The 25,548-nt window shown below is 39.5% G+C and overlaps 1 protein-coding gene across 3 annotated transcripts in view; it reads right to left on the bottom strand.

Annotated features, from left to right (window-relative positions):
* EPG5 (ectopic P-granules 5 autophagy tethering factor) overlaps positions 1-18,580 on the bottom strand; it is a 124,135-nt gene extending 105,555 nt beyond the window's left edge. The window contains exons 1-3 of one of the 3 annotated variants that reach the window (XR_011966207.1): positions 16,881-17,240; positions 3,708-4,643; positions 2,001-2,244 (exon numbers count right to left, since the gene is read on the bottom strand). Coding sequence is in view for 2 of the 3 variants with exons in the window: in XM_072605232.1 (XP_072461333.1) it covers positions 2,001-2,244; positions 3,708-4,643; positions 16,881-17,156 (1,456 nt within the window). In the remaining variant the exon portion in view is untranslated. Of the gene's footprint in view, positions 1-2,000; positions 2,245-3,707; positions 4,644-16,880; positions 17,241-18,185 lie in introns of those variants that run through there. The other 2 variants (XM_072605233.1, XM_072605232.1) reach the window with 2 other exon arrangements.
* Positions 18,581-25,548: the final 6,968 nt, after the last annotated feature.

The following is a 25,548-nucleotide window of genomic DNA, read 5'->3' as shown; positions in this document are numbered from 1 at the left end:
AACTAGAGCCAACAAAACAACAAAAATCTTTATTATTAAACACCTACTGTATACAAGGGACTGATGAACATAAAAGGAAAATAAGACATGGCCCTGCCCTCAAAGAAACTGCAATCCAACAATGGAGACAAAACATATGCACAAATAACAAGCATACAAAACAAATAATAACAGTATTAAACATCTACATTAGCAAGATTAAGTCAGCAGTAGTGTGCAGAATGCAGGAAGTATATAAAAAAAGTTTTCAAATGTTATAAACACTTGTATCAGAGAAGGATTCATGGCAGAAGTGGCCTGTAAGTTGTGCCTTTAACAACAGGTAGTATTTAAACAAGCAGAAATGAAGAAAAAAGCATTCCAGGTATAGAGAAGGGTGCAACCAAAGACTGATACAGAAAAAGTACAGGATGCATGCAGGGACACAAGTCTAGTTTGGCTAAAGCATGGAGTGCATGAAAATATATGATCAAATACAAGGATTCAAAAAGTAGAGGCAACATTATTAATGTCCTTAAATGTGAGTTTAAGTTTTCATTTTATCCAGTAGTCAATAAGGCTGGAGGTTTTGAAAACAGAAATAACAGCATCAGACTTCCACATTAGCAAGACTAATCTAGCAACAGTAAAGATGTACTGAGGGGGAGGAGAGCAGAAGGAGACTAGAACAAAAGGACTGGTAAGGAGACTTCCATTAGTTGAGGCAAAAGGTAACAAGAGCTTGAACTATGGTGGTAAAGAGGGTGGATATGAGAGACACTACAGAATAAATAGGAGTATGGCAAATCATAAAATTTGGGTGAGGGTCAAGACAAAAAGAGAGGAGTCAAAGGTGATCCAATTCAATTAAAGAAGCATTTATTACATTCCTACCATGTACTGGGCCCTATGTTAGATGCTGAGGAGACAAAGAAAAAGCCAGAACATCCTTGCCCTCAAGAGACTTTCCTAAGGAGAAAACAACACATACAAAGTCAAAATAAATACAAAGTAATTTGGGGGGAAGAGCCATTAACAACTGTGGAAGAATCAGAAAGATCTCTCATAGAAAGTAGCACTTGACTTTACTCTTAAAGGAAGATATTCTACGAGTGGTGGAAAGGAGGACAGTGTGTCAGAAATGGGGTACAGTCTGTACAATAGCATAGAAGGAGGAGATGGAATGCTGGAAATGGTGAGCATTACATAGCCCAGTGTGTCTGAAGGATTAACAGTATGAGATCAAACTGAGAAGATAAGTGAAAGTCAGCCTGTGAAGAACTTTAGATCCCAAAGAGAGAACTTTTTATTATATCCTAGAGGCAAAACAAAGTCACTGAACTTTCTTGAATAGGGAGTAACAGGGTCAGACCTGTGCTTTTCAAGATTATTTGACAACTGTGTGAATGATGGGTTAGAAAGAAGAGAGAGCAGAAGCAATAACATAACTTAAGAAGCTACTACATTAGTCCAGGCAGAAGATGGAAGGACTGAATTAAAGCCAAAAAGATTCCAAAATTCTATGTTTTTGTGATTCTGTTTAATAACCTTATCATCTACCATCAGCACTTTCCAAAAGCCACAGTAGTATAAAACATTCAGGTCGTGTAAAAATATAAACTCAAACTGGGAAATCTGAATAGAAAAGCAAAAGGTCAAACAGAAAAGTGATCAATGGAAGGGACTTCAGCATCATCAGCTTAAGGTTCAAAAGCTATAGATAGATTATTTTATGTGCAAAAGAGTACATACATTAGGATAGCAAGATATAATGGTGATTTAGAAATGGCTTTCCAGCAAGACACAAAAACACCAAAAACACAAAAATAAAGAAACCAAATATTGTTTTAGAAAAAGGTCATTAGATAACTCTTCATTCAAAAAGAGAATATCAGAACACATTTTAGACACAGGTAAAAATATTACATTTTAAAACCAATTCAGTTTAAAACAAAAGTTACTGCTAAGCTTTTATTTTATTATAGATCATAAGAAAGGAAGAGATTTCAATTATCACATACCTCGATCTTGCTGATGAATAGATAAAGACCTCAGAACAGCTGGACTACTGAGCAATGCAAAAATATAGGATTCTACTTGTAAGCGGGAGAGCACAGATGTATAAGAATGCAGAGCCAGAGTCTGATGCAAATGCTCAGATTTTACTTCAAATGCCTTCTTTAGCTCTCCCAGGGCACTCTCATTCATCTCCACTGTCTGGTAGCGATGATAACCAGTAACTTTCACCTGGTCTGCACAAATACCCTGAAGGAGAAAAAAATGATAAAATATAAATTCCGTTATCCAAGAATCTGGGTATCAACCAAGAAAAACTTATTAAAATTCCTATTAAATGCCTAGCATGGTGCTAAGAACTATAGTGCATATAAAAGTTTAAGATATCTTGACTTCCAGGTACTTATAATATAGCAGAGAATATAAAAATCACAGAGAAAATGAGCACAAACAATATAAAATAGGATTGCTAAGCAGTGTGTTACAGACGAATATTATGACTGAAGTCCTAAGAAAACGCAGATAGCCAGAACAGCTGAGAACAACTTTCCTCCAACCTTCACTCTCCTTATACCCATATGATAAGAAGACTTCTCTTGAAAGAAGACTACACCTCCTCCTACTTTGCCAACGAAAAGCAAGGTCACTTGTTATGAACTCCCTCATCTACCTTCCATTCAATGTCAAAATTCCTCTTTATTCACTTTACCCCTGTCTCCAAATAAGTGTCTCTTCCTTTCCAAGGCTAACCACTCTACCTGGGTCCCTAACACTACACCACCCTCAGTCATCTTCTTTCTGGTACTGCCAATCTACCCTAACCAATGTATCCTTCCCTTCTACCTATACAAATATACTCTGAGATTCTCTTACATTGAAAAATTCTTTGACTGACCAAGCTGGCATTTATAGCTCCTGTCATAATTCTCTCACTTTACTCACTGCTAAACATTTCAAAGATGGAATGCATTTGCTGCCCTCCATTGCTCCACACTCCATCCCTCCTCTGCCCTCTGTGACCTAATTTCATACCTATCATTCTAATGAAATGGCCCTCTTAAAAGTCACCAATGACCTTCTTGTTGCTAAATCCAAAGGTTATGTGCCTTAACCACATTATCCTAGTACTTTCTTCTGCCTTATGTAACACTAACCTTGAAACTTTTTTGCTCCACTGACATCTTAAAGAACATCTTAGTTTTCTTTCTATCTTTCTAGCTGCTCTATTTATCTCCTTTGTAACCTTCTCTCCCTCTACCAACCCTTAAATATGTGTTTTCCTCAAGGTTCAGTCCTAAGATAACTAGTGTTCTCTCTCCCCTCACTCCTTTCCTTATAAATGTCATTTTCACATCTTCAGCTGTCACTTAAAATTATACACAACTTCCAAATTTGTGAAACCTCATTATGTTTTTTTCTAAAACAAAATTAAAATATTAAGTAATCAGTAAGAAATTATACTTATAGAAATCACACTTCTCAATGTTGCATATAAAATCTAAAATGTACAACATAATTCAAAAAACTATGGTGGTACCTGATCTTTTAAGACATGAATACTAAAATCTTTGGCTATTGTCTAGAATTACCTACCTCTTTAGGGAAAAAGACTTGTAATCAACAGAAGAAACAATGAGAAGAATAAGCAGACTTCATCTATATCCCAAAACCACCAGCTTCCAGAAAGTTTTAGAGAACATTAGTCATCATACCTGTACAGTCATCTGCTCTTCCTTAAACTGCCATAATCGGCTTTTGATATTTTCACAATCAGATGTCAAGGTAAGCAGCTCAGCCTCAGCCAGCAACAGCTGTTTCCTGCATCGTGAATAATTCAGAAGCAACTCATAAAATTCATGACGGTCCTGGTGAGCCATACTGTCAAATTCTTCTAAGTATGATTCAACATTTTCTAACCAGGAACACGGCTCAAAAATTTTCAGCTGTTCCTTCGTAAATGGTACCAGTTCTGATTCAGAAGGGATTTCAGGATATAGTCTTTCAGTCCGTAACAGTGGTTTTACTGCCATTAAAACTGGTCTTTCTCCAGAAAATTCAGCTGGTAATTCAGGATAGAGTTTTTTCAATCTAGTTAGCTGAAAGACCTCTTTGGCTTCATAACAACTCTGCAAGCCCATATTATGTAGCACCTCTGAAGAAAGGCCAACAGATTGTCTATAATCTTGTCTACTCTCAGTACCTCTGTCCTGTAAATGTCCTGCTCCCAGCTGACTGTAAGGACTAGACTGGAATGTGGTTTCTGAAAGCCCAGGTGCATTATCAGCTCTATCCCTAAGGCCCTGAGAGTCTTCTGCTTTGGTGCTCACATCTTCCTCAGGGTTGTACTTTGGCTTGATTTCTTCATAGAGTTGATGTTCTCTGACCTCTTCCCCTTCTATTACTGTGTCTAGGTTATGTGTTTGGGATCCTTCAATGTCTAAAGTTAAAGAAGTGAGTGAGACATCAAACATTTCCTTCACAGTTTGTAGGCTACTGACATCCTGCAACTGAAGCTCAGTTAATGCCTCAGGACATGCTGCTAGGACTTCCTCTGCTGGGGAAGGTATTTTCTGCTCTCTACAAGTTTCAGGAAGGTCTACCTCATCAAGTTCTTCTTTCTCAACAGCTTCACTATATTTCTTCTTTTCCTAAAACCAAATAAAAAATGTTAGGTAATCAGTAACAAGCTATACTTTAGAAATAATTTTTCTTGATACTATATATAAGACCTAAAAATCTTTTAAGAGACAGCACATAACATAGTTTATAATTTTTCTTACTAATTTGAATATTACATTGAATTTAAAAGCTAACTAGCAAAAAATAGCCTAGAATTGCCATAAACAGACTAGAACTGAAGAGAAAATTCTGATTAGATCATTCTCAATTCCATTGTAGATTAAGTAAAACTCTAGAATGTGAGTTCCTTGGAGGCAGAAGATGTTTCATTTTTGTTTTTGAATCCCCAGTCTCTGACATAGTGCCTTGCACTTAGTAGGGACTTAATAAATGCAAACTGAATGTGAGATTTGAAAACCTTCTTTACAAAATATAAGCTAAGAAGTTATACAGAAATACCCATCAGAGAAACCAAACTGAACAAATAACAAAAAATGATTAAACATTTCAAATGATTCTTTTCTTCCTCAAATTACTTTAAAAATGAATTAATAAATTAATGAATTAATAAAAATATTCATCAAAACTAGAACACTTAGGGTTGTTCAAGGCACCATGGTAATAGTAGCCAGTCAGTAACAATAGAACGTTATAAAAGAGCCTTACTAAAGTGGTTCAGTGCATTACATAAAACTTAAAGAGTTTAATATTAAAATGACGGAAAACCATTTTAGGGAAAGCTAAGTCCCATTAATATTTTGGGATTTCTTCACACTTTTTTAATTTGCATAAACAACATCTAACAGTGATATCAATTGTCCAAGGTCATATAAAGAACAAACTAAACTAAAGCTAAGGTTTGAACTCAGGTCCTCCAGCAACAAATTCACTCCTTTTTCCACTATACTGAACTCATTTTCTAAGGACCGTATTGTATAAAATGTATACCACACACTTTAGTCCTATAGTACCATATGCTTGTTAAATGAATGGGCTGCTTTTCAAAAGAATAGCTGATAGTCTCTTTAAGATTTCATATACAAGATTTCATACATGTATTAAGATACATACATACATAAATTTAAAAGAATTAAATTTAACTGGGAAAAATTATTTTATACATAATATTAAGGAAATTCTTCACCGGGTTCATGAAGGGGAAACAAAGAAGAAAATGCCTAATCTTGTGCAGAAGCAAAACAGTCATGTAAATAATAACTAACATTTATATAGCATATATTTTCAGACTGTTTCAAAGTACTGATTGGCTTTATGGGTTTTTTCTTCTCCTTTTTTTCTTTAAAAATATTATTTGTTGTTATATGTGCACTCTCCCTGGAATTGAAGGGAAGGACACTGGGAGAAATTCTGATGATATAAAAAAATATATCAATGAAACATTATCTCTATAAAAAGAAAATGAATTGCATAAAGAATAAAAATCAGTGATACATGGGTTATTTCATTCTCTATATTCGTATCCCTAGCAGATTGAATGGAATGTAATAGGTGCCTAATAAGTACTTATTAATAGACCATTTTTTAAAAAAATTTAGCAATTAAGTTTTTCCGTCCCTTTTTCCTATGATGTGGTGGAAAGAATAGTCAATTAGAGACAATGGGCTGGAAACTCAATTGTAATCCCTGTTAGCTGTGTGATCCTGAGCAAGTCACTTTAACTCTCTGAACCTCAGGGTCCTCAGCTGTAATATTTGAACTACCTACCCCACACAAATGTTGTGAGGGAAGTATTTCATAAGCCCTAAAGAGCAATCAATGCAAACATAACCTACTATTATGGACAACGTGTTCTCATTCTTCTGTTCCTCAGGATCACACAAGATCAGTATCACATGGTATCCATCATACAGTGGTTCTCTAACTTTTTGGTCTCAGGAACCTTTTATACTCTTCAAAATCATCAAGGACCCCAAAAAGCTTTTCCTTATATGGGTTACAATAATGATACTAACCTCATTTCCCAATTTCATGCATTTTCACTAGCTTGTCAATCAGTCACTAAATATTTATTAAGTGCCTACTATGTGCTAGGCACTATGTTAAGTTCTTTTCCCCTATGCCTGAATACTTTCTCTCCTATCTCTGCCTATTGGTTTCCTTCTAGTTTCAGATAAAATTCTGCCTGGAAAACTTTTCCCTGTCCCCCTTAATGCTAAGATTACTTCCAATTTATTCTGAATAGATCTTATATATAACACATTGTTTGTAGGTTGTCTCTTCCATGTAGGTGGCATAGTGGGTAGTTATGGGTCTTGAGTTAAGAAGCACTGAGTTCAAACCCAACCTCAGACTAGCTGTGTGAACCTGGTGAAGTTACTTAATCACTCTCTGCCTCAGTTTGCCCCCACTGTAAAATGGGGATAATAATAGCATCTACATGCCAGGGCTGTTGTGAGGATAAATGAAATGACTTTTAAACCACTTAGCACAATGTGTGGCAAATAGCAGGCACTTTAAAAATACTTGACTATACTGAAGCCGTTCCCAAGAATTCAGAAAGTAGGCACAATTTACAAGCAATTCAACAGGAAACCTTTAGAGCTTTTCCTCAACTCCCCAAGCAGATGGGACAAATGAAAGAGACCTTGTGCAAAATTCAATTCAACAAATATTTATACAGCAACTCACTCTGCAAAGTGTTGTGGGTACAAAGACAAAAAAAAGGAAAAGGAAGTCTCTGCCCACTAGGAGCTTACATTCTACTAAGGTATAAAATATGTCCACAAATAAATAAACACAAAGTATATGCAAAGCAGTTCCAAGCCAGAGAGAGCACTACAGGGAGGAGAGGTAAAAGGAGCTTTAAAAAAAAAGAAAGAAAGAAAGCAGAAACAGCATACGAGCTGTGCTTTACAGAAAGTTAGGGATTTTAGGAAGTAAAAACTGCAAAGATGGAAGACAATGAATCCCAGCCTGGACCTAGGTGTAAAAACTATCCTACTAAACCTACTCCTCCACCCACCCTCCATCTCTGCTACGGAATGGTATCCAGTCAAGACACTCAAAGAATTCTGCTTCCTCCTTGCAAAGAGGAGGAATTGCAAGATCAATTTCCCCCAGACGGAAGAAAGGTTAGAGTAAATCATCTCACATAATCAAGGTGCACAAGTAGATAATATATGGGGTGTTTCTGTCATCCATCCTCCATATATATGTCCACATGCCTCCATAAATAAACTCAGCATACTCTCAAAATGCTTATACATAGTTATAGTATCTTCTTTTAGAATAGTTTAGGCTTAAAAACTTTTTTGTTTTTCCATCATGGAATGATTTCCCCACACTCAAAAGATAATATAATCCCCAACGTTGAAGGGACCAAAGTCCAAGTGGATATATACATGTACATTTGAATGGTAAATCCTGTATGCATGACAATATATTTTAGAACATAACATTCGCAAATCTGCCCAAGTTTGATAAATAGATGCAGTTTCACAATTCATCATTATACATGCCAAGAGGATGCCGAGTAAAAAATTATGGAAAGAGAAGAGAGAAGACATGTCCCTCTGTTCCCTCCCTGGATACCAATGCTACAAGTACTACTGTCTTATAATTCCAGAGAGCACTAGAAGAGCAGGGTAGGAGGGCACATTCATCCATCTCATTCTTATCACTATTTGGGAGATGAAGTATACCCCAATGGAATTAATGTCTCACTAATGAAGTCTCACATCATTATCTGCAATATATGAATAATAACCTCAAAAAAAATTTTTTTAATCACTTTACAGAAAATTTTCTAGGAATCAGATGAACATCACAAGAGCTACAAACTGACCTTGGGAAACCATCAGATGATTAACATCAAAGAATGTAGGTCAATGAAGTGGTAAAACAAAGAAGATATTTATAGTGACAATAATAACACTGTTCACTTCCTGTTCAAAACTGCACAAGTTCATAAGCTGCCACATTTTACCACAAAGATGATAAATTATTCTTTTATACAATACTTTAAAAAAAAAAAGAAATAAGAAACAGCATACGAGCTGTGCTTTACAGAAAGTTAGGGATTTTAGGAAGTAAAAACTGCAAAGATGGGAGACAATGAATCCCAGCCTGGATCTAGGTGTAAAAACTATCCTACTAAACCTACTCCTCCACTCACCCTCCATCTCTGCTATGGAATGGTATCCAGTCAAGACACTCAAAGAATTCTGCTTCCTCCTTGCAAGAGGAGGTAAGTATCAAATATGTCAACAGCATGCTTGTTCTTTCCATGGCTCTGTCTTTTTCTTTTCCTGCTTTTTATACAATTAACATAACAATATATGTAAGACAATTAATTACAGTTGGCAGGTGAAACTAACCAACGATTTTTCTTTATTCTGAATGGAAGTGTATACGTATTCAAAACTAGCACCCAAGCTCTTCTATAAAAAAGATTCATATGGTCTAAATGAATATAGGAGGGAAATTACAGAAAAATATTTCCTTCATTTTTTGATGTAGGAAAATTGTCTCATATTAAAATGGTACTATGAATTTTACCTATCACTACAAAGTAACTTACAGAACTCTAAATTTTGTAATTAATGAGATTTTTAAAAACACTGAAAATATTCTTACTTTTTAAAATTGTTTATAAACACAAAGGGACCCTTAAATGACAACTTTAAAACATTCCGAAAGTCAAACTGAATTTTATTTCAACTTCAGTTAATATATGTACACGCATAAAATCCCAGTGGTGGATCTCAAGGCAAAATGCCTTCCACACTCAGAGAGAGAAATATGGAAGTCACTCACATAATGTAGCAGATCATGTTTGTGTATGTGTATGTGTTTGTGTATCATGTTCTGATTTGTTATACGATTTCTTTCATTTATCTTAGTCTGACTACATAGCATGACTATAGTGAAAATATACTCAATAGGAAAGTATATATAGAATCTATACAGAATTGTATGCAGTCGTGGGGAGGGAGGGGGGTAGCGGGGGGTAGGTGGGGGGGGATAAAATCGCAATTGTATGGCAGTGATTGTTAAACATTAAAAAATAAAAATAAAAAATAAAAAAAATAAAAAATATATATATATGTACACGCATATCTATACTTACATGTATACATGTATATGTAACATCCCCCCAAAAAATCCTCAAAGCAAGACTAAGACAACTCTTGTAAGTCAAAGAGGTGATCAGTAAAAGTCAACATGGCTTCATCAAAATATATCATGCCAAACTAACTTCATTTCCTTTTTTGACAGGGATACTAAGCTGACAAGTGGCAACAAAAACTTGTTAAGAATTAAATTTGTCTAAAAGTAAATTAGGGCTTCTTGGGGAGCAGTGGATTCCTTTCTGGTACAGGTCTTTAAGCAGGAGCTAAATGACCACTTGTGGACAAGTTGTAAAGAGCATGCCTCTTCAGATAGAACTTGGATTAGATAAACACTGTCTCTTCCAACTCTTGAGATTCCACAAGAACAAGGAGCCCAGAGAGTTCTAGACCCAGCTCTGCCCCTTAGTAGCTCTGTGATTTCATAAAATTTAAAATGAAGAGTTGCATTACATTATCTCTAAAAATTCTTCTGCTCCAAATTGCTATGTTTCTGTGGTTCACTTAATTAACAATGTTTCTAGAGTTGATACTCTAAATACTTAAACATACATGATGCTATATATCAGGGAGTTCTGTTAATACTTTTTCAGGTCTAGTTTTATTTAAGATTATTTCATTTGAAAATGTAGCAAAATAGCTATATCACCATAAAATACTTATGAATTATAGTGGACCCAGAAACTAAGGTCCAAGGTTTTCAGGTTAAAATATCAATGTAAAGTGTCACACCACAGCAGACAGAACACTGGACTTGGATCTAGCAAGACCCTAGATCAGACTCCTGCCTTAAGAATGTCTCTGAGCCTCAATAGCATCCAACAATTTGGAAATAGTAGCACCTATAGCACCATGTTGTTGTAACGTTCATAAAAGATAGTACATATATATATATGTATATATGTTTTTGTAAACCTTCAACTGATACATAATTGTGAATTCTTATTAACAGGAGGTGGAATAGTTTTGTTTTTCAGTTGTTTCTAACTCTTTATGACCTCATACTGGGTTTTCTTGGCAAAGATACCGTCATTTTCTTCTTCAGCTCATTTTTACAGATGAGGAACTGAGGCAAACAGGGCAAAGTGTTTAAGGCAAGATTTAAACTCATGAAAATGATCCTTCTTGATTCCAACTCCAGTGCTCTATCCAATATACCACCTAGCTGCCCCAAATAGAAAGGTGCATGTTTTGTTGTTGAGGAGACACCTAGTCCAGTCTCTTTCTCAAAGCAGGAATGTCCTGTCTGTCCCTGAGAAAGTCAGACAGCCTCTGCTTGAACAGTGATATGCTGATAGTGATTCTTTCAGAATTTCTCACAGAATTGGTAAGAAGATCAAAGACAAAAACAAAGTTCCCATACACAACAAAATATTAATAGCAACTACTATGACAGCATGTGAAAGAACTGGAAACAAAATGGTCATAAATTGAGGAATTTACCATTCCAGTGTACAAGTTGTGATATGTAAATGTAATGAAATAATTCTGTGCTATAAGAGAAGATGAACAATGAAAAGCACAGGGAAACACACAAAATGAAGACCAGAACTAGGAAAACAATATACATAATAATTATAATGACAATCTAAAGAACAGCAACAAAACTGAAATGGAATGCCGTGAAAAATATTATAACTAATGCACTGTTGGTGGAGTTGTGAATTGATCTTACCATTCCAGAGAGCAATTTGGAACTAAGCTCAAAGAGCTATAAAATTATGCATACTTTGACCTTTTGACCCAGCAATACCACTTCTAGATCTGTATCCCAAAGAGATCATAAAAACAGGAAAAGGACCCACATGAACAAAAATATTTATATCAGTTCTTTTTGTGGTGGAAAAGAATTGAAAATTGAGGGGATGTCCATCAACTGGAGAAGAGCTGAACAAGTTGTGGAATACCATTGTACTATAAGAAATAATAAGCAGGCAAACTTCAGGAAAACCTAGAAAGACTTACATGAAGTGATGCTGAGTGAAGTGAGCAGAACCAGAACATTGTACACAGTAACAGCCACTTTGTGCAATGACTGACTGATAAATTTAGATCTTCTCAGCAGTGCAAAGATCTAGGGCAACTCTAGGGGACTCATGGTGGAGGACGGTATCCAAATCCAGCAAAAAAACTTTGGAGTCTCAATGCAGATGGAAACATACTATTTGCTCTCCTTTTCTTTTGTTGTTTTGCTTTTTCTTTCTTGTGGTTCCTCCCCTTAATTCTAATTCTTCTTTACATCATGACTAATGTGAAAATATGTTTAATATGAATGTACAAGTAGAACCTATATTAGATTACATGCCATCTTGGGGAGGGGAAGGAGGAGAAAATTTAAAATTAAAAATCTTATGGAAGTGAATGTTGAAATTAAAAATAAATCAATTTTAAAAAATTTTTTTAAATGGTATCATAGGCTCATAGATTTAGAGCTGTAAGCTTAAATGCCATCAGAGTAGGAAAGAGAGAAATAATGAGGAAAGAACAGGGTGACTTGGGGTATGATCTTTAAGGAACATCATACCCTCTTCTTCCCCTAAAAATCATACATTTTATCATTATATATTGGCTTTGAAAAGGAAAATCAATGGACAAAACAAGGAACGTGGGGCATGATACAACATTCATTAATTCAATAACCACTGGTTAAGTGCATCTGATTAGTTGTTTAACAACTCTCTATTAATAAACTACTCATGGTTATATAGCATTTTCAGATTAACAAAGCACTTCTCTAGTAATAACCCTGTAAGACACAGTTGCCAAGTATTATCTCCATTTTATAGATGGGAAAACAACTCAGAAAAGTTCATTTACTTGCCCATGGTCACACTACTAATCCAGTAAGTAGCTAAGGTGAGATTTGAACTTAGATCTCCAGATATCAAGTGCAGCACTCTTTTTATTACAAAAACAGGAACTGTTCAAGGGCTATCTGTTTAATTTTTATTAAACATGTGAAATAACACCACAAAATATTATAGTATCTAGTTTTGTTTAGGAAGCAGGTTGGGGAAAGGAAAATTTCTCTTCTATTTGGCACTGGTCTTATATTAATATGTACATGGCATTTTGCCAATTACAGTTTCTCAGTCAACTAGCATTTTTTGAGCACCTGCTATGTGCCAGGGAGTGTCCCAAGTACTGGGCATACAGAGAAAAGAAAAGCAGTTCCAGCTATCAAGGATTTAGCAATCTAATGGAGTAGACAATGTACAACAACTATGTATAAGCATGACATATAACAGGATAAATTGAAATGTGGTCTCAGAGAAAAGGCACTAAGAATGAGGACAGGAAACGGCTTCTAATAGACAGAAGACAGGATTTTAGCTGAGCCCTGAAGGAAGCCAGGAGGCAGATTAGGGCCCTGTAATTATTTACAGCACTTAACACAAATACTGAAAGAATGAATATTTCACCAAGTTTAGATCCACTAGCTCCAAAATAGCAGAAAGACCAACAACTTTTGTGATCTATTGGAAAGAATAGTGGACTTCATGCTCCCTAGCACCTAGTACTGTACGTGGAACACAGTAAACACTCAGTACTTGTTGCTGTCATAGCACCACTTTAAATTCCAGCTCTTTCACTTGCTGGTTGCCATTTCACCTCCCAAAGCCTGTTTCCTTATCTAATCTGCACTACAAGAAGTCAGCATTTTGTAAACTATAAAGTGCCAAATAAATGAGCTACTATCTTTAATAAAGAAAGTCCTGTGGATTAGAGGGTTGGACAGTACAGCACTAAACTCCATGCAAAACATTCTTTATGAAGTGCATAACCTGGACTTTACAGCTCACTCTACTTTTTATCTGCAGCTCTGCCCACTTTCAACTCCACAGAACAAGACAAACACTCCATACCCCACAATGAGTATACACTGATGTCCTGTTTTCCCCTCTTCACATCGTTGTAGTTTCTCCTGTTACACTGCAAGTTCCTTGAGGGCAGAAATTTTTCTTTTTTTGTATCTTTGTATCTTTCTTCTCCTTATTTGTATCCTCAGCGCTTAGGACTGTACTTGGAACACATGAGGCACTTAGTAAGTTTACTGAATTGAATAATGTTTGCTCTAAGGAAATTTACATCAAGAAAAAGGAGGCCAGCAAAACAAAACTTAAATGGATCACAAAAAAATCCTGCCAAGGGCCCTATGCTTCTCAAAACATTTCTCCAAGGTGCCTATCAAAATCTCATTTCAGGAAGACCTGAATTACAAGATTCTAATGGCAATTCCTTCCAGTTTCTGATTTGTTCCATCCTTTGCTTTCTGTCACTGCTGATCACCCTCTTCTTCTGGATATTTTCTTTTCAGACTTGTGACTAGGCTCCTTCCTGGTTCTCCTCCCAATCTGCTGATTGCTCCTTAGTTCTCTTTGCTGGGTCTTCATAGAGATCATACAAATTAGTTTATGGGTGTTTTCACAGTCTTTTTGAGATTTCTCTATATGTATTATTACCTCACCTGGTGATCTCATTTGTTCCCATAGGTTTAATTATCATCTCTATGCAGATAACTTCCACATCTATAAATATAGCCCTATATATTCTCTCTCCTGAGCTCCAGTCTCACACCACCAACAGACTTTTTGGATATCTCAAACTGGATGTTGTGTAAGCATCTCAAACAATACATTTTAACAGAACTCATCCTCTTTTCCCAATATCCAACTTTCCTATTACTGCTGAGAGCCCTCACACCTTCCCAATCACCCAGGCCCAAAATCTTCATATCATCCTCCACTCCTCACCCTCACTCACTCCACTTAACTAATCAATTGTCAAGCCTCATCAATTCTACCTTCTACCCATCTCCTATTACATCGCTTCTCCACTCTCAGAGCAGCCATCCTAGTGCAGGACTTTATCACCTCACACCTGGACTACCACAATAATAGCCTTCCTATAGATCTTCCAGCCTCAATTCTCTACCCACTTCAACCCCTCCATTCAAAGTGATTTTCTTTAAGTACAAGTCCATAATACCCCCACTCAATAAATTCCAGAGGCTCCCTATGGCCTCTAGGATAAAGTATAATACAATCCTCTGGCATTTAAAGCACTTCACAATCAAAATCCATGCTAGTTTTCCAGTGTTGTTCCCTTCTACCTTCTCTCCACCTCTGTAATCCAGCTGTACAATCTACTAGCTGTTCTTCCATCTCCCAACTGTCAAAAGGCTGTTCTCCCATGAATAAAATGTTCTTCATCCTCACCTCAACCTCCCAGCTGTCTTTAAGACTCCACTCAAACCCCACTCAAAAGAGGCCTTTCATCCCCACTTTCCTCTGAAATTGCCTTCCATTTAAACTGAACGTACACAGCTTATGTATGCTCTCTCACTACTAGAAGGTATGCTCCCGGAGGGCAGGGAGTAAGTTTTGTTGTGGTTTTTTTGGGGGGGTGGGTTGCCTTTCTTTGTATCCTAAACACACAGCACAGTGCCTAGAACAAAGTATGGTTTAAAAAATGTTGCCTGACTAACTGTAATTCTCAGCCTATTTCTGCAGCACCTCTTGACCCTGTCAACCATTCTCTTCCCCACCCCCACTTCTGGATACTTTCTCATACCTCAGCCTTTGCTATACTCCCTTCTCCTTGTTTTCCTCCTGCCTATTACTTCTGTGTCCTTTGATAATGATCCCCATCATAAATATCCTATTCACTAAGCTGTAGGTATCACCCAAGGCTCTATCTGGGCCTTCTCCCTAGGTGACCTCATCATTTCTGATGAGTTCAATTATTTTCTCTCTACACAGGTGACTCTCTAGCTCCTCTCCTGAATTCCAGTCCTACATTACTAACTGCCTATAATAAGCATCTATATGTGGGTATTCCTCAACTGTATCAAATTCTGCATGTCAAAGCCAGAAATCATGACAAACCTCCCAAAAAAAAAAGTTCCTCTTCCAAAATGTCCCATTTCTGTTAAGGGCACAAACATTCATCCTTTCCAATAACATGGAGTTCACAATATTGAACTCAGTTTTGACTCCCCTCTCCCAAGCCCCTCACATCCAAACACTTGTTAAGTTACTGATTCTCTCATCTCTCTTACATCTATTACTTTCTCTCCATTTATATGGGCACAACTGAAAGCCGTCATAACTACTTAGCAGAACTATTGCGAATAGCCTCCTAAGTGGTTTCTCTTCAATTCATACTACACAAGCTGACAAAATAATCTTCCAGAGACACAGACCTGATCATATCATTTATTCAAAATTCTTCAGCAATGCTTTATTGCCTCTAGAATAAAATACAAATTTTTCACTCTGGAATTTAAAATCCTCCACAAACTGACTCACTCCTCCCTTTCTAGCTTTATGTGATATGACTCCCCTTCATAACTCTTATGTTCCAGCCAAACCGACCTATTCACAGTTCTGTGAATTCATTATTTCATTTCCTATCTCCATTCCTTCTCAAAAGAAGTCCCTCCCCATCCTCACCTTTAACTGTTAACTTCCTTCAAAACTCAGCTCAAATACTTTAACCATTCCCTAGAGTTATTAACTCTCTCAATTACCTTGTATTTTCTCATGGAGGTAATCAGGGCCCAAGTGCTCCAATACCTATTCCCCAGAACACTATGTACATAAAAAAAAAAAAAAAAGCTTAATAAATATTTGTTGAATAGTTAAGTTGAACTGAATATACACCTAACATCGGAAATGAATTAAAGTATGAAGTCTGCAAGGTGCTACTTATTGGACTACCATTATTGCTTTCCTTATAAACCTGGCTGTGAGGAAGATTAAAATTATCTGACTCCAGACTTATAACATGAACACTTTATGTGTAGAAAATTCTACACTGGATGGGTACTCTCTGTATCTGGAAAATTGGGGGGAAGTCAATGAAAAGATCACAGAATAAGAATATACAATCTACACCACTGAAGGGAATGCCATCATCATTACTAGAAGGGGATCATAGAACAAAGTATATTGAGTCTGATACATAAAAAAATTCAAACCCCTAACCCAGGTTACCACAAATGTCATGTCAGTCTAACCCAGAGCACCAAAAGAATCCAGAGAAGATCTTCTTAACCAGATAAGCAGAGGTCTCAAATTTGTGGGCCTAGCATGTATCTCAGACTGAACATTCATTCACACCAACCCAATAACACAAAATCAAAAATTAAAAAATAAGGAGATCTCTTTTTACCTCGAAATATTTTTGTGTGACTGAGGTCTGGAAAAGGTTCTCCCACGCATCCCACATAAACCATGCTACACAGTCTAATTTCCATTTCTCTATCTCCATGCGTGCTTTCACCTCAAGGCGCTTCAGGTAAGGATGAAGGCAGATGGCAACCAAGAGAGTTAAACAGGTTGCAAGCAGAGAAGAAACTAGGAAATTTTTAAACTGGGGCAAAGAACGGTGGAATCGAAGGGGTAGGAAAGAGTGCGTCTGGAGGAGGTCCCCAGGGGGAAGAAGCATACTTTGGGGCAGAATGAATTTTACTTTTTAGAAAAAGAGAGAGAAAATATTCAGCCTGGGCCTGGAATGGATCTACTAACTGGAGAGGTGGAAGGAGATAAACTTCAGGGCTCAGATGGCAAACCTTCAACAGCCTCACTCAGATTTGGTTGCAGATCAGACTCTGGTCTCCAGAAAGACAACAGGAATGAAGAAATCTTGGAAAAGAGAACTAGTAGATTAAGGAAATTCAGCAACCCCAGGAAAGGCAGTGAAAGCACCACCCCCTCCCCCCGCCCCGTGAGTCTGGAAGTCGGACAGTTCGATAAAGAAACGGAGGGGGTGAGCGGTGGGGGGAGGTGGGGGTTGAAACTGAAGATGGAGACTGGTCTGTGGCAATGGGGAGCAAGTTCGTTAAAAGTCTTCGGCCTACAGGCTGAGGCAAGGCGACGAGAGGCCCTCTAGGGGTAGACGGGGTTAGGGTAGGTGCTGCCCCGAGACTGAAAACGCAGGGAAGCCCCGGGCCATAGCCGGGGAGGGGAGGGGGGGAGGAGGGGGAGGGGCGGGGCAGAGACTGGGGGAGCAGGTTGAGCCGGGTCCTTAACTTGGGGGAAAGGGTCGGGGTAGATTCCGCTGTTGGGGGTTTGAGAGTGGGGGTGAGGAAAGGTCTACGGTCTAACTTGGGTTAGGGGGTTGGGGGAGGGGGAGGGAAGGGGAGGAAGGGCCAGGATCTGGGATGAGGGGATGGGAAGGATCCGAGTCTATGACAGAAGACCCGGGTCTATGATCAGAGCGGAAAAAAGAATCAACAACAGTGACGCACGGACAAGGTTCGGAAGATCCAGGTCTCTGATTGGGGGGAGAGCCGGGGTCCGAAACTGAGGAGAAGTTGTGTGACTGGGGGCGGGGACGACTGGGGTCCGTGATTGGAAGAGGGGATGGCGAAGGGTCGGGATCTGCGATTGAAGGGCCAAGAAGGGCCGGGGTCTGATTGGGGGGTGAGGAGGGCCGGGGTCTGATTGGGGGGCTGGGGGGGCCGCGAACACCTACCTTGGTTTTAGCCCGGCTGGCCTTGGCCTTGGAGCGACGCGGGGGCCTCACCGCCTCGGCCATGTTTCCGGCTCCGGCTCTGACCCGGTTTGTTATTATCAAAATGCTTCCCCAAGCACAGTCCTCTTCAGTTTCCGGCCTCGGTCACGTGGTCTGAGCCTCCACCAATCCCCTACGAGGGGTCGGACCTGGGCACCCTACGGGCTACGGAATGGGGCAAACTACCCCCCGCCGGCGGCCCTTTTCCTGGGAACTAGCTGGGCTTGCCGTATTCGCAACTTCTCCCAGTGACCCAGATCCGCCCCGCCTCGGTGCGGGCTGCCCGCCGGGGAGGGGAGAGAAGAGCGCATGCGCCCAGCGCCTTTTTCCAGCCTCCACCCCTCCCCTGGGGTAGAACCGACGCCTAGTGGGCGGTCGGGTCCCCAGACTCCGAACCCCGCGAGAGCTCATCCAGCCTTTCCTTTGAAAGGGAGGCCACGACCCCCTGGAGCGGCCCATTCCATTTCGGAACAGCCCTCGTTGTCTCGTTGTTAGGAAGCTTTGCTTTTCATTTCTGTTTTGCGTTCTGGAGATGGAGAATTCCCGGCTCCTTCTGCCAGTGCAGACTGGCATCTCTTCTGCCACCGGTCTAGTCTTAAAGGAGTGCTTAGAGCGCCGCAGGGCTGAGGTGCCCAGGGTGTCCCAGCAGCACATGTCCGAGGTCGTACCGGGTCTGAAGCCAGACTTCACAGAGCTGTCCTTTCTCTTCTTCTATCTCAGCCCAAAGTTGTCTTCCCAGATTCTCCAGCTTCCGTATGAGGATTCCCTCCCTGAAGATCTCCGCGCTGCTGTGGCCAAAAAATCCATCGTCACTGGGCCCGCCCCGAAGCTGAGTCCGCCAGATGTGCCTGGAGTCTATCCCCCAACCCTTCCCTACACTGAGTACTTTGTGTAGCTTACTGTCAATTAACTCTGAGTTTGTTAGTATTTGTGTGTACTATTGCATATTGCTTTAGTATTGCATACTTCACATTGATACTGTAATTACTCTGAGTGTGTCACCCCTATTAATGCTCTTATAGCCTTTGTATTGTGCACCTTGATGCTGTCAGTACTAGGCTTACTTGACTCTTAATTTGAGTTTGTTATGTGAGAAATTGAAAAGTCCGAGAGACGTAATTTCTGGGCAGTTAACAATTGTTAATTATGGCTATCGAGTAATTAATGAAGTGTTGTTAGTGGCACTCTCAGGAACCAATACCTTTGGGGAATGGATGTTCCGAAGGTGGAAATCAGTTCCGGTTAAACTTGAGAGAATGAACATCACAATGATAAATGGGTTTATTCTAATGAGGGGCAGGGGATGGTGACTGATCCAGATCCTCTTGCAGGAAGAGAACCCTGCCTGGGGCAATCTGCACAAAAGGACTCCACTCAGTAGACTCTCAGAAAGCCAGAATTCCCCTAGATTTGGTTCTCTTTGTAAAGTCTGGGTCTTCTACTTGGGTGGGGTGAGAAGCATGTACCCAAAGGATTTGGGCAATCTCATCTATCAGCAATGTCCTTCATTAGACCTGGACTTTGAATGAAGAAATAGGAAAAAAACCCTGAATCTCCCCAATATTTATTGGTTATTAATAATCATTAATCTCAGGATATGTCTTGATGTCACCCTGAGGGGTTACAGGCCCAAGCTGAGACCTTTGTCCTTTACCCCAAAAGAGTTTAGGTCCCATTTGTCTGAAGGGCCTTGGAAAACCTCACCTTGAAATCTCCTTGGATTTCCCCACTTCTTCTAGCATTTCCTTAAACCCATAAACTTTTCATCATCACTATGCCCAAATCTCTTTTACCTCCAGATATCCTTCTGCTAATTCCCACCCTTGATCCTATCAAAATCCCATTCTCCAGGCTACTGGCCACTCCCATCAGGAACCTCCCTAGATACTATCTATCTCTAGTTACCCCAGAGTAATGTCATTGCCATCAAGATCCTCCCTAGATTTGACCTCTAGTCACCCCAGGATACTTGTCATTCCCATCAAGAACCTACCTCTACTCACGCCATCCCATCAAGATCTTCCCAAGACTGGACCTCTAGACACTCCCTGCTACTGATTCCCATCAAGACCATCCCTGGACCCTTCAGACTACTTGGCCACCCCTGGATTCTTCCTTCAATTTTTCTGTTTATAAGATCCATCTTGTTTCCATGAAAGTGCTCAGATTCAATCTAGCTCAAATTCTAACTGGCCCACTTGTCAATACAAGCATCACAAATGTTCAGATTCCTTGAGTCTACCCAATATGGCAGATCTTTAAAAAAATTTGTTTTACATTGGCTGAAAGAAAGCTTGGGTCGAATTCATTTGGGCAAGACTTGGCATATCACTATTTTGGGGTCCCAACACCCCTAAACCTCAACTTTATAGAATGTAAGCTTCTTGAGGTCAGGAACAATTTCACTCTAGGGTTTGTATCCCCAGAACCTAGTACAATGCATCCTGGGCACATAGTAACCACTTAATTATATAACTATTAGTTAGCACCTGTCAGTTTGCGTTTTCCTAGCATTGACTTCCTTCCAGAACCCATGACCACTTTCTTTAGAGGCATTCTTAAACATGCGTTGCAAATACTGGTAATTAGTGCCTAATTAGAGCATAGTGGCTCTCTGAATCTTTTCATTCTTCAAACCTCCCATGGCTCTTTTTTATTCCTTCACTCTAACCTGAGAACTTAGCCTCATATTTTACACAAAAGATTGAGACCAATCACCTTGAGCTCTTCTTCCCTCTTCTTTATCTCATATCACTCACATTCTGCCACAATCTCCTTCACTCAGGCCTCACATGATAAGTTGTCTTTAATTCTTAATCATGACCAACCCCAACACACCTATTCAAATGATCCCATTCCATTTTCTCCAGCAGATTGCCCTCCCTATAATCCACACTTTATTATATGTTTTCAATCTCTCCCTTTCCTTCCCTACCGTCTATAAACATGCCCACATATCCTCCTTCCTCAAAAAATCTTCATATGATCATTCCATACCCAGGCAGTTTCTCCCCAGCCCAAGGACACATACTGCCCTGGCAAAAAACTTTTATCTCTTTTCCTGATACAGTAGCCAGATGTACCTAAAGAACTTATTAGTCTGAAGCTGCATACAGGCTGAGCTCGCTGTGTACTGGGTCATGATGACATTTACTACCCACTGACCAATCATACTCATCCTAGACTTAGACATAAGTATACTCCCTTACATTTATCTCGTCTAACAAGACACTGATGAGAGCAGCCTGGAATTCTTTAGTCAGACCTGACCATTAGTTGACTTAGTATTGTTTCAGGCCTAAAACCACACTTCCACATAGCCCCCCTTCCCCTTGGGCTATTTCCTGATGAACTTTGGGTAAAATACTTGCACAGTATATACTAAAGTGCATGTTCCTGTAAGAACTAACCACTCCTTAATCACTCTCTAATCCTGCCCTGAATCACCTAGTTAGCATATTTGGCACATGTTTTACTATAGAATGTCCTATGTAAACTTTACCTGTGCGCCTCTAAGGTTACAGGTTCCCTAAGAACTCCTGCCCACTGAAAAGCATAATAAATCTTTGCCTTGACCTCAAGAATGCTTGAGTCCTTGAATTCATTCCAGGCAAACTGCTCCTGTACTCCAGTCTGTGGGGGAGTCTCACTCCCCCTTTCCAGCCCTAACTGATGGGGTTCAGACTCTGGGAGCCTCCTTGAGCTCCCCTTGAATCTTCCCACTTAATCTGGCCTTTCTTACTCAAATCTAATCTTCCCATTTGTTCCTGTAGTCTCAGGAAGCCCATGGGCTTTTCATTATCATTCTACTCAGGACTCTGTTACACCCCCCACCCTTGATCCCATCAAAACCCTATTCCCCAGGCTTCTGACCACTCTCACCAAGATCTGTATCCAACCACATACTGCCCCTATCAAGATCTCTGGATTGCCCCACCTGCTTCCCACCTAGGCACCCCCTAGTCTGTCTGGTGATAGCTTCCAGCTGTTTCCAGCCTTTGACCCTCCTTGGATTCCCTCCTTGGACTTTTCCTCAAGACCCTTCCTAAATCCCTCCTCCCATCACCCTGGACTACCAGACCACCCCCAGATCCCTCCTATACTCTTCTGTATTTAAGTTCCATCTTGCCTCCATGAAGGCGCTCAGATTCAATCCACCTCAGATTCTGTCTAGCTGGGATTCTATCTGGCCCACTTGTGAATACAAGCGTTACAAATGCTTAGGCTCCTTAAGAGGCAACCCAATTTGGCGAATCCTTAATAAACTTTGTTTTCTTTGGCTTTAAGAAGGCTTGAGTTGAATTCATTCAAGCACAACCCAGACTGTCATTATTTTGGGGTCCCCGATCACCCTCAACCTCATCATAACCATATCCAGTAAATATCTTAAATTCAACATATCCAAAATTGAACTCATTCTCTTTTCCCCCTAAACCCTTCCCACTTCTTATCTTCTCTAATGCAATGGAGAGTAACACAATTTCCTTAGTCCCTGAGATTCTTAACCTAAGTATCATCCTCAACTCTTCACCATCTCTCACCTCCCATATCCAAATTGTTGCCAAGGTCTGTTGCTTTCACTTTTGCAAAATCTCTTTAATATGGTCCCTTCTCTTCTCTGACATTGCTACCATTCTGGTGCATGCTCTCATGCCCTCATTTCTGGACTGTTGGAACAGACTGGAGGTGTGTCTAGCTATGAGTCCCCACTCCAATCCATCCTCCATTCAGTTGCTAAAATGATTTTCCCAAAGCACAGGAACAATCATGTCACACACACACGTATGCATGCACCATACCAAATTCCAATGACTTCCTATTGCTTCCAAGAGCAAATACAAAATGCTTTATTTGGCATTCAAAGCCCTTCATAACTTAGCACCTTCCTCCCCTTTTAGTCTTCTTACACCTTACTTCCATCCAATGTCACTGGCCTCCTGACTTTTTCCACAAACAAGACATTCCATCTCAGCTCCAAGTATTTTCTCTTTTCCTCAAGCCTGGAATGGTCTTCCCCTCAATTCTGCCTAGTGATCTCCCTGGCTTCCTTTCAGTCACAACTAAAATCCCATCTTCTACAGGGAGGCTTTCCTTACCCATCTTAATTCTAGTGCCTTCCCTTTTCTAATTATTTCCCATATATAACTTGTTTGCATATATTTGTCACTTTTTCCATCATGTTGAACATTGCTTGAGGGGGGGTGTAACAGGACGAGTTAGAGCCGACCCCTATCCATTTCAGGATGCCACACTGAGAGCCTGCCTAGATAACCTAGGGGCTTGTCAGTAGGGGTGGAACTAGATGGATTTCAGAAGGAAGGGTCTCGTCTTTGTTTGCAACATGGCAGTTCTTTGTCCGGCTCCGGATGTCCAGTAGAGAAGACACCCATATAAGGAAAGGTGATAGGTGATAGGTTCAATGTATAGACTTAGAAATGTTCACATAATTAACAGTATATATGCATGTGAATTAGCTGGAATAAACTGGAGTCTTCACCTTTATCTCCCGCCTCATTTCATTACTCACTAGATCAAGGCCTCTTGCTAGACAAGAGCCTTGGGTCGGGTTAGGGGTTCCTGTAATGGTCTAGGGGACCCCAACAGGGGAGGACTGTAGTTTGCCTCCTTTAGTATCCCCAGTGCCTGAAATATAGTAGGTGCTTAATAAATGTTTATCAGTGGAGGATACTGAAAGAAAAGATTACTTCTCTCTCATATTAATAGTCGGTTATTAAAATTGGGGAGACTCAAAGCTTTTTTCCCTGTCCCAAGACAAGTCTCTCAAGGACAGGGCTGATAGAAGATAGGGTTAACATTTTCCTCATTCTGGGTATTGCTACTCTACCCAACTAGATCACACTTCTAATCTAAAATGAATTCCTGCCCATTGTGTTCCACTCTAGCTAATTTGACTGGAGGTAGATCCTCTGTCTAGGTTGGCCAGGGCTATGGGTCGTCTAGGTATAGAGGTAATCCCTTTATCCCAGAGTGATATGATGTCATTCTGCCAGTGACTCCTTAGAATAGGTTCACTATCATTAATTATTAACCAAGTAGCATTGATTGCCACTGTCAGGAACACCTGCTTTTCCAAGGGCATATAAACTGTGAGCCCAGTGCCATGAGTCCTCTTTGGTCCAAGAGAGATGGCCAAATGGTTATTCCTTTTATTAATAAAGTGCTAGCATTATTAATAAAATGGTTAATTGCCCAGAAACTATGCCTCTCAAACTTTTTAAACATCACAATACCTTCAAGTGGCACTTAAACTTTCAGACTTTCAGTTTGCTTTCCTTGCAAAATGATGGAATTAGATTACAACTCAAAGATTACCTCAAGAACAAAATCTTTTGATTTCCTTTGTATAGAAAGGAAGACCAAAAAAGGCCTGACTTCAAATTCCATCATGTTAATAATCCTTGTAACCCCTGCCTTTAAAACAGTAGAGGAACTTAAGGCAATATACCTCATACTTCCTTTGTCTTAGTCACAAAGAAGCTGATGAACTGAATAATTATGTCTATTGGGCAAGAATTTATTGAATATCAATAAGAAATGAGGATAACACCTTCTTTTAGAAAGTAATAATTATATGTGCTCTAATACAAAGCAATTTAAGGTGTACTAACTAACTCGTACTACTCAAAGCAAGAGGAGAAAGGCCTCTATACAAAATCAAAATAATTTACATCTACAAGAATGTATTAGGGTAAAGTTTCAAATTCCTAAACTGAGCGAGTAAATTCATAATGTACTGAGAGATTAAGTCTAGACCAGAGTGGGTGTGATACAAAGCAAACACAGGAGATACCACTTATCTCTGTGCCAAGGATAGGGTAACCACTGTTTTTTGTCAAATATCAGGCATACAGTTAATGAACACCTTAATTGTCCTCCTTTCTCCTTAACCCTGCACCACATAGATAGTCTAGCTCCTTTCTAGACACTTACTAGTACTTCTATCCCCCCACCCTGTCTCCTCATTAACACACAGAGTGATAGGATGCTTTTTCAAAGACTGGGTGCATATTAGAGAGAGGAATACGCATATTTTCATGGGCCTCACTGTTGTGGAAAAAAGAACAATGGACTTGGAGATTAGAGTGCATGTTAGAGAGAGGAATATGCTTATTTTCATGAGCCATACTGTTGTGGAAAAAAAGAACAGTGGACTTGGAGATTATTTAGTCCAAACCCCATATTTCTCAAATGAGGAAGGCCTAGAGAACCTAAGTAATTTGACCAAGGTCACTTAGGTGGCAGAACTGAAATTCAACCTTTTCAAAATCACTTCTATCTCTGGGTCTGAGTTTCCTCTTCTCTA

The sequence above is a fragment of the Notamacropus eugenii genome, chromosome 4, assembly GCF_028372415.1.
Source record: "Notamacropus eugenii isolate mMacEug1 chromosome 4, mMacEug1.pri_v2, whole genome shotgun sequence".
Taxonomy (NCBI): Eukaryota; Metazoa; Chordata; class Mammalia; order Diprotodontia; family Macropodidae; genus Notamacropus; species Notamacropus eugenii.
This window is presented reverse-complemented; position numbering and strand designations above follow the sequence as displayed.